Source organism: Culex quinquefasciatus, chromosome 2 (assembly GCF_015732765.1).
Source record: "Culex quinquefasciatus strain JHB chromosome 2, VPISU_Cqui_1.0_pri_paternal, whole genome shotgun sequence".
In the NCBI taxonomy this organism is placed as follows: Eukaryota; Metazoa; Arthropoda; class Insecta; order Diptera; family Culicidae; genus Culex; species Culex quinquefasciatus.
This window is the reverse complement of record NC_051862.1, coordinates 152,652,296-152,670,149: the sequence shown is the minus strand read 5'-3', so window position 1 is coordinate 152,670,149 and position 17,854 is coordinate 152,652,296. Positions and strand designations below refer to the sequence as shown.

Below are 17,854 nucleotides of genomic sequence, written 5' to 3'. Positions count from 1 at the left end.
CTAATTCAACATTTTCGTTAGTTCGGAAAACATTTCAGCCGCCACGTCGGGATTGTTCGCCAGAAGGCTCTTCCAATCGCTCGTCTGCATTGCCTTGATGTTTTTAGCGATAAACTGAATCGCTCGGTGTCGCAACTGCTTAGCGTTGTGCATGTCCGCCAAATGCAACGTTCTGGTGACCGTTGCCACCGAAAGGTGTTTGCCCAGGAACTCCTCACACATCGTCCCAAGCCTGTCGAGCGCGTACTTGTCGGCAGCTGCCAGCAGCTCATGAGCCAGCTTGTCCAGCCCTTGTACTGTATCGGTGTAGATAAACCGAAGCACCTCTTGAAACACGTGCGGCTCAATGTCCGGGATGGTCACCTGATTCTTTTGAGACTCCTTCATTTCGGCGTGTTCGAACATGGCCGCAAACACGGGACTACGAACCGCCAGGATGGCCCTGTGGACGGTGAATGTTTCCCCATCGACGATAAGCGTCGTATCGCTGAAGTTTTTGGCCATCGACAGCAAGCTGGCAAAGTGATCTAACATCTGTGGATCGGGATGCGACTCTGTTTTGGGATTCAGAGGATCTCCGACGACCACTTCGTGTAGAGCGACCTTGATGTTCAGTGTCAACACGTCGTTCTTCAACAAATACTTTTCCACAAGTTCTCATTCCTGGTCCGATTGATTTGTCTTCTTGATCGAATGTGCCCGATGACACTTGTTTAGATTTTTCAGCTAAATTGAACTCAACTTCAAAGTCTGCGTGAAATTGCGATTGCCCGACGTTATCCTGACCTCCAGAAATAACCTTAATTGATGTCCAGCTCGTACTCACCCCAACCTCTATTGGAACTAATTTGTACCTCCATGTTAGCGTTCGCGATGTGTGGGCAGATGTTCCGGCAAATTTGGGCGACAACAGATGTCCAACTTTGATGGCAGAGAAACCTTTGATAGTCCATTTTGTTTCAACCAGGGCCGTTTTGATCTCTGTTGTGTGGCTTTGCTCCATTGTGTTTCTGATCTGGAATAAGTCAACCAGTTAGTCTAAACGATGCCCTGCTAAATCATTAAAATAAAACTCGGCTTACTTGCTTGTAAAGACAAAATACAGAAAAAAAACAAATGGAATCCCTTGATCTGATAGAATACAATTCTCAAACAAACTCAGCTATAGTGCAGTCTATGTTCAACAAAGCAAAGAACGAAATCGAAACAATAGGTCAGAATGTGATTAGGACTAGCCTGTCCCATTTTGGTAAGCTTCAAGAGCAAATTTTCATAGACAAGAAACAAATTATAAAATACTTTTTGTAATTTCGTTTTGAAAATTTTCTGTTATATTACAATGACGAAATAGCCTGTTTATCATCACCAAAAATAACAGTTCTCAAAAATTCATTATGCCACCCATTTGAGTGCTGAAAAGTAAGTTTGTCAGCACTAGTATTGAAATAGTAGTTTATGCAACAGAAGATTTTTTTCAGGACGAGTTGGACAAATATGACGAGTGCTGAAAAAATCAAGTTTTGTACCGAGTTTCATTGCAATTCTGAAACAAAAAATCCTTGAAAGAATTTTTGAAAGAGAAAAAAAATCTCCTACCACGCGGTGGCTGAATGACATGTGGCGTCCTCTGATCGAGGCAGCCTTCTTAGTGTGCTTTGATTTATCCCTGTACATTTTGTTGGGACCATGAGAATTTCGGTGACGCCGGAATGAATCTGCTTCTAGGCAAGATTAGAGGCCTCGGATCATCTTGCACCCTTCAGAGGAATTGTTTCCCAGATCATCCCCTTAGACCCCATGGTATGCAAAAGTCGTTAAATTTCAACGACAGACTTGTACATAGCAATGTACCCGATTGCTCAAGTTTTACGGGTTAATTCCCATTTAAATTTGTTCCTGCTCAAGGCAAGCCAATTTTCAACCAAATGGGCTGAAATTTGGGCTGGAGGCCCCATTTTGAGTACTCTTTCGGGCAATCTCATACACTTTTCGATTTGAGCAATTTTATTTTTTTTTGACCCGGGCTAATAAATATGTGACTACTCAAAATTGTTCACAAAATACTGTATTTTTACGAAAATACTAAATTTTTCATAATTTGCCATAGGGGTATCAAACGAAGCGAAATTTTGTAAAAATTCTTAGTTATAATTCCGGGGTGACTTTGATAGTCATAGTTTTTCTTGTTAAAATCATATTTAGGATGTTCAAACTTTATTTGTACGCTAAAAGTACCATCACTAAAGTAGCTTATATAGTTTTTAAGAAAAAAATCAATGTTTATATTTTGTTAACTAAGTGTATAAGCTTTTTAGCAAAATACATATAAATTTTAAATAAAATTGTTAAAAAGTCGGAATTTTGCCTGAAATTTGTTAAAACTAGTTTTGTTTATAAAATTATTGATTTATATTGCATTTTATACTGAATTCGAAGCACGAATCACAAATTTTCACATTTTACATGAAATTTGTTCAACTGAAATTGCCTATAAATTTGAAGATGTTTTTTAATTGTGTTTCAAAAACACATATTATTTATTATTTACAGACTTTTTTAACCTTCTCCTAGTGGAAAATTGTCCAAAGAATTCGAAAATGCATCGCGTTTTCCGATTAAAAATCATGTTCATTGAGAAAATCATGACACTTTGAGAAGTTTAAAATAATGACTTTCATCAACATTTTCTTAACTATAGTAAACTAACTTTTTAAACTTGTCAAAATTTTATGAAAAGTTTTTCTTGAGGTACTTTGAACACTTCTCTACCACGGTCAGTATGTTTCTAAACCATTCCTTACGTATTTTAATTGTACTCTTCATTTTGCGGAAAAATCGCAAACCTATCAAAGTCACCCCGGCTATCAAAGTCACCCCGTTTTACGGTACCATTGAGCCAAAGTTTTGAAATATTGATTTTTGGAAATATTTTTGGTTTATATGTAAAATTATCATAAAATACTAAATATAATAAATATATAAAAATACAAATATTTTTTGAAGATTTTGGGGGGAGGGAGGGGCAAAAAAAAAATATAAAAATTGAAATAACAAGCCATGGCCTCAACATTTGAATGAAAAAAGTTTTTTAAAGTGCATTTTACACCTGCCCAGTTGTTTTGCAATCATTAGTTTTCAAAATATCCAAGTATTGATTAGATTTTTTTTTCTCGCCGAAAAAAAAAATAGTGGTGCTGTACATTGGAATCCCACAAAAATTGAAAATATTTTTGATCGATCCCAGACATGCTAAATATGATTTTAAACACAGAAAAATGCATTTCTAATTGTTTTCAGTTGGTAAGACTCATATTTTCTATAAAATTTTGAAGTTTTTTGATTTTTTTTTTGTTTTGCCCCCTGATTTTTCGAACCGATTTCAAAGACATAAACTTTGAAAAATATTTGCAACGGCCTAAGAATAAAAATAAAAAAAGGCGTTACAGTATCAGCAAAACAAATAAAACCATATGAATCCAAAACATTGCTGAAAAGTAACACTTTGTAGCACTTAAAAACATGCTGAAAAGTTCTAAAAATTCAAATAAAAAATTGATAGTTTCACAACGGAATTGCAAAAAGTAATACTTTTAGACACTATCCAACGCCAGAGCCACGTCAATTTAATTTAAATTTATTTTGATAAATTATCAAATTGGGAGGAGTCATCATACAACCTTGCAAGAAAAAATATATAAATCGAAACTTTTGCTTGACTTCAAGAAATGTTTTATTTGCAATTTGTGTATTTCACCTGGCTTCGTCCTTCAATTTAAACCTGCATCGCTAAACATTGCAGCGATTTTCATGGATAGCATTTTTTTGTTTTTGCGTTTACCTTTATCGACAGATTGATACTTAAATTTTTCACCTTTCTTCTAAATTTTGGCATTCGCAGTGTGCTTCATCATTCCGGATAATACAATATACGATAGTGTTTGTTTTTTGCTGCTGCTGATTATTACTTTGTATTGGGTTGGCCTAAACACAGTAAATATTTGTGCCAGGCCACCAAATCCGTAACGGGGAAACCAGATTTTGATTCAACTTCAGAGGAGACGTCAGTTTGCACGGCTTGTTAAAGCCTGTGTGATATTTTTTGTGTATCTGAGTATTTTACGTAACTTTTGAAAACAACTAAAAGGGCCCTGTTTCTTACCCATCGGATGTGCAGGGTTGAAAAATGAACTACATTTGCGTGTTTGTGTGTATGTGTTGGAAGAGTAATAGTAGTTAGTTATCACTTCGATGCTCGGGTTAAATTGTGTATTGTTTTCTCGCGGAAACAAACAAATCTCTATTCGACTATTGCTCTTAGGAATTTGATTTCGATTGCTAGATTACTTCCACTTTTCTTTGCTCTGTCCCTCAAACGAAACTAGTCTACTCTAGAAATATATATTGCCATAGCACGACTTTACACTATCCTTTCCTCACTATTATTCAGCATAATCCACGTTTTGTTTGGCCATTTCTCTCAGCTACTTCACTCCTTCAGCGAAAGGACGTCCAATCGAAATACAACGACTACGACGACGACGACAAAGTACAAACAGTTTTGTGTAAAAATCTTGCGCTACAGTCATCCCACATATTCGGAACACCCACAAATTCGGAACACTTTTGTGATAATTTATCAATAACATGGCAAATGCAGCTTTTTTGTCGACCCTACTATTTTTAGGACCTTTATTTGGACATTCTCTTGCTATTTCACTAGTAAAGTTAGTACTTTTTGAACAAAAAACCTAATTTCAAGACTATTTTATCCAGAGCAGCAAAACACTGCCTCCAAATTGCCTGTTCCATAATTGTGGGATGTTATTGTGCCTCCCACAATTGTGGAACACCTGAATTTAACTGATATTTTCATAAAAAAAGTTATCAGACCACTTATAAAACATCACTTAGCTTGAGTTTCGTTGGTTTCAGTGCGAGAAGTCATTATTTTTTAAAAATTATGTACTCACGGAGAGAACCAAAGTTTGTTTACATCCGTAAGAAAAAGTGTTCCGAATTTGTGGATTTCAAGGGTCAAAGTTTTTCTTCAAAACTTGATATAAAAGTTAAAATTTTGCTGTTGTTCGATACATCATTCGAAAGATCTCAAGAAAAGCTTTCAAATGAAGGTAAAAGCGAATTATTAAGTTCAATGATCAATTTGCTATGATTTTTTGAGCATTGGCCGATCTGTAAACCGTTCCGAATATGTGGGATGGCTGTACTTACAAAAAAAGTCTACCGGTAAAATTCGAGAGGAAGAGCGCGAGATACCGTGATTCGCCGAGTTTTACAAAAATACCAGTCAGTTTGGTTGATCCGCTTATCCGTTTGCCCGCATTTTCCTTTATCATTGTGTCCTCTAGATCAGCGATTCTCAACCTTGTTCTAGGCTGGTACCCCCTACCATGTAAATCAAGTAGGCCCGGTACCCCCGTTGAGAATCGCTGCTCTAGATTGTGTTGCTTACCTTTTTTTTTTTTTTTGCTTCTGTAAACAGTGGTGTCTGTAATTTGTTTTTTTTTACGGAAAGTATGTAAATTTACTAGAGATTTTCCATTTCGTATGTAGTTTGCTGTACACAACATCAAAATGGTGTAAAACATGACTAGGTTGATATTTTTTGTTTATTTTATATCCTGCGAATTTTGTTTAACCCATTTCAAACCTAGCTTTGAGACCCTAACGAAACAAACTGCCTTTTCAACGCATTCGCCGTGCCAAATTTGACTGACAATCGCTTTAAATTGAACTATCTTTTGGGTTTCGTCCCGCACTTGTACAGTTGAGTAATTCTCTAAAAATTGAAGATTGCTTTCGAAATTTTTAATTTTGTAATTTTTGAGTTGGTTAAAAAAATTATCTGATAGTTCACAATAGTTCAGAAAAGATGTACCCATTCCCAGATGTAATTTTATCTCAGAAAGTTTGTAATATTACACATTTTTTTCTATTTCACTTCATCTAATGTGTAATTTCGATTTATCCTCTAAAATTAGGGTAATTTTACACCATAAAAGGTAATTCTACAGCAGTAAACGCAGTAAAAAATGTGTAAATTTAGAAGGTGTAATTTTGGAATTTTGAAAGGTTGAATATTACCTCTTTTATGATGTAATCTTACATAAAAGATGCACCCCTTCCCAGATCTAATATAACCATGATTGTTTTTACTGTGTACGGTATTGGGGTCCATTTCGACCCCAAACTTTCTAAAATTTCCAAAAATCCCATTTTTGATCAATTCTTATTTCCTTTATCTCGAATAGAAGCTTAACATGTCCCATTTTCGAAACCGACTTGAGAAACCGGATTTGGTCACTGTGGCTACCGGAAACCTGCTTCAACCGAAAAAGAAACCTTTTGATACCCGTGCTTTGACAACCTGGCCATCCGGCAAATCGAGTAGTATACTTTGACCATTAATGTCATGGCCAGATGAACTTCCGGTTCCGGAAATCCGGAACATCCGAATGTTTATTTTTTTAATGTTTTCCACGTATATGCGATACCCATACCATTTCACTAATGATAGTTGAAATTGATCCATAAAACTCACTAAAAACAGAACACCTGATTGCCAGAACCACTTTGTAGTCATATTGACCAGTTCCGGTTAACCTGTAACCGGTTCCTGTATTCTTAAAGAATCACCAATTTGACTATTCTGATGAAACGTCAGCATGTTGTATTACAAACTTCATTAAATTGAAAGATATGACAATATCCGTTGTTTTCTGGCCCATCCTGGTCATTCCGGAACCGGTCACCGGTGGCCACTTAGGGGCACTTTCGGAATATGGAACAAATCCGACATATCAAACTTCATGAAGTTGAAAGTTATGAAAATCCACGACCAGTCTATTGTTCTCTGACACATCCTGGCCACTCCGGAACCGGTGACCGGTGGCCACTTGGGGACACTTCCGGAATACGTAAGAAACCGTATCATCCGACATATCAAACTTCGTGAAATTGAAAGATAGGACAAGCTATGGTCATGCCGTTGTTCTCTGGCCAATCCTGGTCAGTCCGGAACCGGTTACCGTTGGCCACTTGCGGACACTTCCGGAATACGTAAGAAACCGTATCATCCGACATATCAAACTTCGTGAAATTTAATGTTATGACAATCTATGGTCATACCGTTGTTCTCTGACCCATTCTGGTCAGTCCGGAACAAGTTACCGATGGCCACTTGGGGACACTTCCGGAATATGAAAGAAATCTATAATCCGACATACCAAACTTCATGAAATTGAAAGGTATGACAATCTACAGTCAGGACGGTTATTTTTTACCCGTCCTGGTCACTCCGGAAACGATGACCGATGGCCACTTAAGACACTTCCGTAATTAAATTGAAAGTTATCTAACACATCCTGGAACCAAAAAAATGGGAAAATTTCGAATTGCACGTAATTCTAAGTCCCATTTTATTTATTAAAAATGTGCAGGAAAATTTTAAATTAAATAAAAATAAAACAAAGATTAGGCACAACCCTACAAGTGCGGAACGAAACGTTCTGTTTTCTTCAATGCTTTAGTCTTTTCTGCGAAAAAGTTCGACTCCAGTTGATTATGCTCGTGGTATAAGAATAAATAGTATACCAAATTTGCAAATGATTACAATCAATTGTTGATATTTAAACTGTAGCTTACTTTATACAACGGGGAAACCCTAAACGTCATCCCATGGTACAAATCCGTCCGGAATCCTAGAAAAACTCGACTTACGTCAAGCTAACTTATGTTTTCAATGGAATAACAAAGGAGAAATTTTGAACGTTTAGTTTGATCGTTCTTTTTTTTAATATTTACAGTGTAATGATCAAACCTAAAGTAAATTGATTTTTAACCCTTTGTTCTATTGCTTAAAACGTAAACAAAACGCAAAAAAGGTGTGTGCTGTGCAGTCTCTCTAAACCTAAACCGAGTAGTAATAGTTTTTGGGCTGTCGTATGTCACTTGAGGTCCGCGTTGCCGAACGGGTCGAAAAATTCCCGCGCCGTTCGCACGCCATCTATTTATTGTTACAACTTAAAAAAAAAACCCCTATCCTTAAATCCGCCAAACCTCGTCGTTCGGCGACTTGTGAGCACTCATCTCGACCAGTCCGTACCCACCGCTTCCCGGAGGGCCGGAGGTGGGCGATCCCAGCTCCGGTCAGGTACTGCTTGCCAGCGTCGAAATCGGTGACGAGCCCGCACTCTTTGGTCCACTGCCGGAACTGCCACTGCCGCTGCTGCTGATGGTCGTCGTCGTGGTCGGTGACATCGATTGGCCGTTGTAGAAGCTTCGCGTCGGCGATCGCATGTGGTTCGCCGGGTTGTGGAACTTGAGCAGCTCCACCACGGTTATGGCCACCTGGACGATGCCGCGGCCCTCGAGGACGTCCGCCGCGCAGCAGAGCAGATTCTGTGGGAGGGGTGAAAAAGAAAGAATTGAGAGTTATTTTTTTTCAGTGTATAATTTGTATGGGTCACGCGGAAAGTAAAATGTCTTGCTTTATTTTTAAGTAAATTTATTAACTTTCTCGAAATGTTGGTTTTAGTTTAAGCACATTAAATGATGGAATCGCGATGAATGTTTTGTTCTTTTACACAAATTAAAACTTGAATTTAATGTTTTCTCAAAACTATTATTTTTAATCTTATATAGACTGAATGTATATTTTATATCATATTGACAAACTGTAGGACAGCTGACGGAAAAAAGGCAACCTTAAAAGTAAGTACAAGGTATATTGTCTTGTGTGTATTTGTTTTAGTGTACGTGTTTTTATGAGACTCTTATTTGCTTGTTTTAAATCAAATCATTATTATTTTCAGGGGACAGGACACTGAAAAAAGGTGTTTCACAAATCAGCAGATCCAACAATTCCAACAAATATTTAAAATGATATAACAAGTATTTTTAAAAGTTTTGAAATTTTTAGTTAAAAATATTACTGCAATGTACAATGTAAATACTAAACAAACTCTAAAATTCTAAAATTCTAAAATTCTAAAATTCTAAAATTCTAAAATTCTAAAATTCTAAAATTCTAAAATTCTAAAATTCTAAAATTCTAAAATTCTAAAATTCTAAAATTCTAAAATTCTAAAATTCTAAAATTCTAAAATTCTAAAATTCTAAAATTCTAAAATTCTAAATTCTAAAATTTAAAATTTCTAAAATTCTAAAATCTAAAATTCTAAAATTTAAATTCTAAATTAAAATTAAAATTCTAAAATTCTAAAATTCTAAAATTTAAATTTAAATTCACAAATTCTAAAATTCTAAAATTCTAAAATTTAAAAGGTTCTAAATTCAAAATTCTAAAATTTAAAATTCTAAAATTCTAAAATTCAAATTCTAAATTCTAAAATTCTAAAATTTAAAATTCAAAAATTTAAAATTCTAAAATTCTAAAATTCTAAAATTTAAAATTAAAAATTCTAAAATTCTAAAATTCTAAAAAAATTCTAAAATTCTAAAATTCTAAAATTCTAAAATTCTAAAATTCTAAAATTCTAGAATTCTAAAATTCTAAAATTCTAAAATTCTAAAATTCTAAAATTCTAAAATTCTAAAATTCTAAAATTCTAAAATTCTAAAATTCTAATATTCTAAAATTCTAAAATTCTAGATTTTGCATGAAATTGCGAGTTTCGAAAGAAAAGTTCAGCACAAACAAAAATTTGATTTTATTACTGTGTTTTTACCCAGAATTTTATTTTCGTTTAAAAAAATTCAGATTGTTTTTTTATTTGTTGGATCGACTTATTTGTGAAACACAATTTTCAAAACTGTAATAAACTCATCTTGAATAAAGCGCCATCCACAGATAACGTAGCATTTTAGGTGGGAAGGGACGGGGATCTAGAGGTTAGTGATAAGGCTTATAAAATTACATAGTTTTGTATGCGGAAATGCTTTGACGAGGAAGGGAGTTCAAAAATCCATGGAAAAATGATACGTCATTTGTGGTTGCTTCTCAAAATGCTGCATAAGTATGATTAAAGCGTTTTTGCTGGTTTCCTTCAACAGATTTTTCAAATAAAAAGTGGAACTTGATAGTCGGAGTCACCACAACCTCCGTGTGTGTTTCTGTGATTTCAGTCTGCTTAAAACGAGTGTGATTAACGTTCGATAGGAGAGCACTCTTGCTGCTAGAAGGCTTGAACTAAACTAAAAGCTCTAATTCTTTTCACTGTGTGTGTGTTGTGTAATCCATGCATGGTTTTATTAATTTTTCATTCCTACAATGCTGCGTACAATCAGCCCAACAACTAACCTAGCCACTTTTTAGCGTGCTCAAATTTCATACCCTAAAGGAGTGTGTTTATGTGTGTGTATTTTTTTAAGTAGTTGCTAAATAGTGTAAGCTAAAACCTAACCAGCTTACATAGGATAATATGCGTCGCAAATGGTGAATAAATATAGTGTGGCATTTTTTGATGATTTTAATGATAAATACTCATGCTCGTGGTTTTAAGTAATAAGTACAATACTTTTCACTGGAATCAACACAAAGTGTTTCGCCTTTTTTTCACTGTGCAAAACTTGCCGCCATGTGTTCGTGCGTGTGTGTGGAATGAGTTTTTGTTTTGTGTGTGTGTTTTTTATGAATTCTAAAGCTACCGATAGTCAGTTTGTTCCTGGGAGATCTCGTTTTGGTAAAAATGACGTAAAATTACGTGGGTGTAAAATTATGGGTGAAAGTGTAAAATTGTAAAACTTTAAAACAATAAAAATATACGTTGAAGCCATCGAGATTACGCACTATTTCTTTGAACTTAAGTCGTTTTTTTGTAGTTGTAATTGTGTGGTTTTTGGTAAATTTAATACAGTTTTTTTTTCGTCTTATGAAATCTTACTTCATTTTCCATGTAAACGCGCGAGTAAAAGTAAAAGTGTAAATAAAGTCATAAAATAAAATATACGCACTTGGGCTCAGGGAAATAAAAATAAGTACTCTTTCTTTCTTGCTGACTAGACCAAAAGTTAGAGAGATTCGTGTAGTTAAATCTTTTTTCAAAAAATAGAGAGATTCACTCGCAGCTGCGTGGGAGAGTAGTTTTCCCGGGGAAAAGTGTGAGTAGGAAAATAACGTGTCATTTCTATCTAGTTTTACACACGCAGATTTGGGTTGCTGCCTTGCTTCGCAAGGTTCATTAGTTATTAAAATAAGGCAACTGCTTTCCCTTCAAGTTGGTTGTTTTTGCTTTGTTTTGTAAGACATTTTTCGTATGAGTGTGCTTATGTGTCTGTGACGTAAATGTACGTGGTGTTGCATGTAAAATTACTTCTCGTTCGTATGTTGCGTGATTGTTCACTGGTTTGCTCGCACATTAATAGCGTTGTTTTAGTAACTTTTTTAAATTTTGATTATACTTTTTTTTTGCAAATTTTGCCTAATCTACGACCTAATTTATTTAGTTTTCAAAATTGTATGATTTTCGATAATAAATAATCCTAAAGTAAAAGCTTATGAACGAAACGAAACTAAATTCACACACTCAAAAGCAGGAGAAAACTGAAAACCTCGCGAGATATGAGATGAACTCGAGTGCCGTGAAATGATTTACTTTTTTTCTTAAAAAAAAGTGCAATTTATTATTTTTTTCGGGAAAGTGAAATGGAATGTTGCATCAAAACTGGCAATGTTTGGAAAATTTTGCATCACTTACCGCTTGCGATTTGGGGAATGCCGATTTTCTACTACGGGGGAAAAGAAGGGTGAAACATGACGATTTTAACAGTTCTTTTGACGGTGAAAGGAATGAAAAATCGTTTTTGGGGGTGGGTGGGAAAATGCATCTTTTTTATATAGCTCTCAAACATTCCTCGCACAATCTCACAATAATAACGCGTAACTTTTCACGCACGTAAGTAAATCAATTCACATTCCTTCGAAACAACAACAAAAATTACAGAGTGTGTGTGTTTTAATACTAAAATTATAAAATAGTTTGCGCACAGAAAGACGATTCTTAAACTAAAATGTAAACAAAAGTTGGCCGCTTGGTATTAGCGTGTTTTCCCGCAGGGAAATAACGCCACTTTTGACAGCTATGAATCCGTTAAACGGTTAATTTTTAACGCGTGGAAAGTGAAACATTTCCGCTATAAGACACTTGAAATGTTTCGGAAACAGCTTTCGTTGGAAAATTACGCCACATTTGACAGCGGCGAATCCGTTAAACGGCTGAAGAGTGAAACATTTCAGAACCGTTTTCCTGCGCGTTAAGTACACGCTTAAACACAATAAATTGTACTGAAATTAAAATCTGGGAAATCTTCGTTCTGTTCTCGCCAACAGAATGTAACAAAAAAAAAATAAGAAAAAAAAATCTCTGCTCAAAAATCAACAAAAATTGCCCCCGCCTAGTAATTGGGCAGCGGGTACAAGTACAGATACACCACGGCAAACAGGAACGTCCCCAGGCACAGAATGGTCGACAGAACCGGATGCTCCGATTTGCGCGGCTCCCACGCCTTCACGGCATTGTCCTCCTCGCTAACGCTCCGTCTCAGCTGGGCACCACCGTTGACAATCTTGTCCCCTCCTCCGCCATTCTCAAAGAACTCGATCCGCTTGCTGACAATCTTCCGGCCGCCAGCCTCCCCGTCCTCTTCCGCCGCGTTAATGTTAAAGTCCACCACCGAGGTCGTCACCGCCGCCGCCACCGGACTCATCGTGTTCAAATCGTTGATCGGAGCGTTGGTCGGCGTAAAGGCCGTCGCCGAGTCCTCGTCGTTCACCGACGATTCCGAGTCCTCGTAGTCGCTGGTGCTGCGGCACCGAAACTTGCCAATGTCGCTGTCGTACTCGCACTCCTCTTCGACGATTTCGTTCAGGTTACGCCCGGATTGATCGAATCGCTTGCCGTCGGTGCCTCCGCCACCGCCAAACTTGGAAGCCGGAAATTTACGCTTCCGACGCGAAACGGTTCCCCTCCCCGAGGAACTCAAGTCCAGTGAACCCGGCACGTGCCGTTCTGGTCTGTCTTCCTCAGCCTGCGGCTGCAGGTCAAAGTGGTACTCGAGCAGCTTCTTGGGCTGTTGAGATTCGGCGTCACAATGTTCTACTTGTTGGACTAGCTCTGTTGTTGTTGTGGTATTGGTGTTGGCTGCAGTGAGTGTAGTGGTGTGGGACCGGGGTGGCGGAGGCGGAGGGGGACCGGAAGGTCGGGCCAACTGGTGGACGACCGCGGGGACGTTCCACAACTCGGCAGCGCGCAGCAGTGCCACAATCGTACCGTACATGGCCGCGGGGTTCGGAGGTTCTACCGAGTCCGGTTCCGACGCTTGCTGCTGGTTCTGGTGCTCCCAGTCCCCGGCGGCTGCGGCGGCCGGAAGTGGTGCGGATGGCGCCGGGACGATGTCCTGACAGGAGCATATCAACTCCTGCAACCAACACCAATAACAACAGGAGAGAGAGTTAGTGTTCCGCGTGGTCATTCGGTGGGTCGATAATCGTCTTACGCGCCGTTGCGAGACGATTCGAGCCTTTTGAGAAATTAGCCTAAATCTAGGGGTTTGTTTTGGTATTGGTATATGTACACAACAACAGAACAGAGAACCTGCCTAATGCGCTCTATCGCTATTGCACATAATACTTGTTGAATGAAAATTACAGAATACATAAGAAGCACCACCCTAGTGAACATGTGTGTGTGTGTTGTTTTGTGCGAGTGTGTGTGCGCGCGTGTGTATTACAGACAGATAGATTGTTGAAGAATAGAACAATCGCAGAAAGTCAGGTTAGTTTTTGTTAGTTTTTTTCTATTCTAAGTCCCTGCCAATATCTACCGCATCTACTTATACAAGAGTTGAATAGTTTGTGCTACGCCAATACTTCAAGAAAGTCGTCCTAATCTTCTCGTAATACCAATTGCGATTTTGCTTTTGCTTGGTGAAGGTGAAAATTTGAAGTTTTTTTTTTTTTTTTTGCTTGTTTAGATGATCCTTGAAGAAACGCACACGTGTAACAACAGTTCCGGAAGAGTGAAACCAAAAAGGAGCAACCAAGGAATTGAGAAAAGAAAAAACAGAAAAGAAAAGATATACAAAAGAATTGAGGAAAATAAAATAAAATGTTTCCGAAATAATAAACCCCAAAAGATTCTACGATCAACAGATAAAGAAAGGAAAAATAGAATTGCAAACACACAAAACGAAAACAGGTGGTGGTTACGAAACTTACCTCATCGACTCCGATTCGACGGCACGCGTCCAGGAAGTTGTCCACGTTTCGCCGGCAGCGGGCCATCGTTAGTTTTGGCTAAAATAGAGGTGGAGGAAATTAGCGCGACATTTCATGGCTTTGGAACGGATTCTAAACAAATGGATTTGAAGTTTCTTTGGAGAATTCTTAGTTTCTCGTTTCAAAAGTTATTATTTACACTATCATTTCCAATTTCAAGGTTAAGCAAAGTACGGAGCTCGGAAGGAACGCGATAAAGAAAAGCAAAAACAATAAAATATTTAACATTCTACTCTACATGTAAATAAAACATCAAAAAATATTCCTAAACTTTAGAAAAATTAAAGTTTGAAATGTCAAAATATCAAAAAAATAATAAAAAAAACATCAAAATCAAGCTTCCCATGCGCCAGTGTCAACGCACACCGCGGGTTTGGTTTTCTAGCTTCGGCACGAGCCTGAACCCATTGTGTGTTGGTATTTTGGTTCATCGTACCAGCGCACCACGACAATCTCGGCTCGTCGCCTCGGTTGTGTGTCTGGCACTCACCCGAGGCATGAACCCAGCGTGCCGTGGTACGCGCCGTGGTATTGAAACCGGTTTGTACCGCCAGCGCGTACCACGGCACGTACCTCGGCTCGTGCCGAGTGAAGCACCTTGGTTCATACGTTGGGTTCATGCCTCGGGTGAGTGCCAGACACACAACCGAGGCGACGAACCGAGAGTCGTGGTGCGCTGGTACGTTGAACCAAAATACCCTCGGCTCGAGAGAGTCGGGTACGGGTGTAAACCGAACAAAGCAGGCGCAAAGCAAAACCGAGGTATAAGTGAACCGCGTGTACCGCACGGTGCAGGGAAGCTTGATCAAAATTAATATTTTAAACTCGATTTCCAAATTTCTTAAATTCTAGAACTTTTAAATTTCTAAATTTTTAAGTTTTTTTTCTTTTCTAAATTTTAAAAACGTTTAGAATTTTAGGATTTTTAAAGAATTTTGTGATTTATAAGAAATTTGAGAATAAAAAGAAATTATCGATTTTTGGGATTTTATAAAATTTTAGGAATTAAGAAAATTTTAGAATTTGCAAATTTTGTGTATTTTTGAGAATTTGGAGTAATTTTGAGATTTTCTGAAAAATTTGAAAATATAAAGAAAATATGAATTTTGAGAATAAAGAGAAATTTGACAATTTTGGGTATTTTGAAAATTTTGGGTATTTAGAAAATTTTGAGTATTTTAGAATTTGCAAATTTTGAATATTTCTGAGAATTTAGATAATTTTTGATAATTTAGAAAATTTTGATAATTTTGAGAGTTTTTACAATTTTGAGAATCAAGAAAAATTTAAAAAATTTAAGGATTTTTTGAAAATTTTGGGAATTGAGAGGATTTTGAGAATTTTAGAATTTACAAATTTTAAGTATTTTTGAGAATTTTGAGTAATTTTGAGATTATTTGGATAATTTTGAAAATAAAAAGAATTTAAGAATTTTAAGAATTTTGGGAAGTAGAAGAGTTTTGAGAATAAAAAGAAATTTGAGAATTTTAGGATTTTTGGAAATTTTGGGCATTTGGAAAATGTTGAGAATTTTAGAATTTGTAAATTTTGAGTATTTTTGAGAATTTTGATTAATTTTGAGATTTTTTGATAATTATAAAATGTTTTAAAATTCTGGGAATTCAGAAAATTTTGAGTATTTTAGAATTTGCAAATTATGAATATCTCTTAAGAATTTTAAGAGTTTTGAGAATTATAAGAATTTGAGAATTTCAGGATTTTTAGAAAATTTGGAATTTTGAGTAATTTTGAGATTTTTATGATAATTTTGAAAATAATTTTTTTTAACAATTTTAAGAATTTTGTGAAGTATAAGAGTTTTGAGAATAAAGAGACATTTGAGAATTTTAGGATTGTTGAAAATTTTGGGAATTTAGAAAATGTTGAGGATTTTTGAATTTGCAAATTTTAAGTATTTTTTGAAAATTTAGAGAATTTTTGATAATTTTTAGAATTTTGAGAACAAAGAAAAAATGAGAATTTCAGGATTTTTGAATATTTTGAGAATTTAGACAACTTTGCGGATTTAAGAATTTAAAAGTTTTGAGTAAAATTTAGAGAATTAAGAGAATTTTGAGAATTTTGAGAATGTAGAGACTTCTTAGAACTAATGTTGGTAAAAGTTCAAAATAGTAATTTTTTTTCATAAAGTTTATTTTATTAGGTTGTTTCAAGTAAACAAATAAATAGATTAGTGCTGCAAATTATATTCATATATTTTGATTTTAAGAAAGTAAAACAAAGATTACTTTCAAAAATGTGTTTATTTAATTAATTTTTATTTTGTTTTGGTAAAAATTGTATTGTGATTGTTTTTGTCGATTGAAATTAGATAACCTGATATCATTAACTTTAAATATTCAAATCTCGTCGTTGCAAGTTTTTATCAAGTTTGAGAATCAACGAGACAAGATAACATTTACTGAAATGAAATTTGAATTCAAAAATTCTTTACGAAAAAAACATTGTTTGCGTTGTTGTGAACCTTTATTCAAATATTTTACAAAACATTTCAAAATGATTTTAAAGACACGAAATTTAAAAAAAATTATAGTTTTTAATTCGTCTTTCTTCAAATATCTTAGAATTATTCAAGTAAATGAAAAAAATGCTGTCTCTAAGATATTTTTTGATATTTTCAAAAAATTTACAGCGATTTTTATTTTCGGTATGATTAATTTGCTTTTTTAGCTTTTTTCAACAAACTTTATCATTGAAAAGTTATTCTGAAAAAAATACATTATTTTAGCTAACTCATTTATGAAAAATCAATTTTAATTCAAATCCTCAAAAATGTAACAATTCAATTAGAAGTAAAAACAGCCAAAACATTAAGAAATTTTTGCACATTTTTCAAGTTATTGTTATAGAAATATATAGAAATGATAAGAATTAAATTCAAACATAATGAATGTTTAAATGTGAAATAAAATCAAAAGAAGAATCCAAACAATACGTTGAATTAGCAACATTTTATGTCAAAAGCAAATAAATGTTTCGTTATCGGTAATATCTGAAAATAAGATCTCAAGATTTTTTTTAATTTCGACGCTAAATTTATTTACAATTTATGAACAGCCTTTAGGGCCAGTCCTAGAACTATTTTGAAAAGCCGTCGCGGGCCGTATGAAATGGCTTCACGGGCCGGACGTTGGGCAGGCCTGTATTAGAGGATTTAAAAATTTGCAAATTTTGAGTATTTTTAGAGTTTATAATTTTTTTAAAATTTGAAAATTTAGAGATTTTTTTTTATATTGTAGAATCAAGAGAATTTGGAGAAATTCGATAATTTCGAGAATGTAGAGATTTTTTAGATTTTAGAATTTGATAGTTTTAGAATTTTGGAATTATTAAATTTTAGAATGATAAAAGTTGAGAAGTTTAGAATTTTAAGGAATTGTTTAACTTACCACAGCCGGTGACGGCACGTGGATGCTTCCAACCGAGCGCGGTCGCACGTGGTTCGCCAGGTGGCACAACACGACGCCGTCGGTCAGCGCCGGCGCAATGTCCTCCGGAAGCGTCATCTTCAAACGAGTTTCGATAATCTGGAGAAGAATTAATTTCGTTAGGTTTAACTATTTAACACTAGATTTTACT

General features: G+C 35.5%; 2 protein-coding genes across 5 annotated transcripts in view; both read right to left on the bottom strand.

The window, feature by feature from the left end:
• Window positions 1-534, bottom strand: LOC119766357 (speckle-type POZ protein B-like). Its single transcript, XM_038250848.1, has one exon. The coding sequence runs from the start codon at window positions 532-534 to the stop codon at window positions 1-3; it is 534 nt and encodes a 177-aa protein (XP_038106776.1).
• A 4,928-nt stretch (window positions 535-5,462) lies between these two features.
• The window catches only part of LOC6046031 (leucine-rich repeat and calponin homology domain-containing protein), a 108,684-nt gene continuing 96,292 nt past the window's right edge, over window positions 5,463-17,854 (bottom strand). For 3 of the 4 annotated variants that reach the window (XM_038250432.1, XM_038250434.1, XM_038250433.1), the window contains 3 exons: window positions 17,665-17,802; window positions 14,195-14,272; window positions 9,752-13,395 (listed from right to left, as the gene is read on the bottom strand). In XM_038250432.1, coding sequence (XP_038106360.1) covers window positions 12,373-13,395; window positions 14,195-14,272; window positions 17,665-17,802 — 1,239 coding nt within the window. In that variant the 3' untranslated portion in view covers window positions 9,752-12,372. Of the gene's footprint in view, window positions 8,419-9,751; window positions 13,396-14,194; window positions 14,273-17,664; window positions 17,803-17,854 lie in introns of those variants that run through there. The other variant, XM_038250435.1, reaches the window with a different exon arrangement.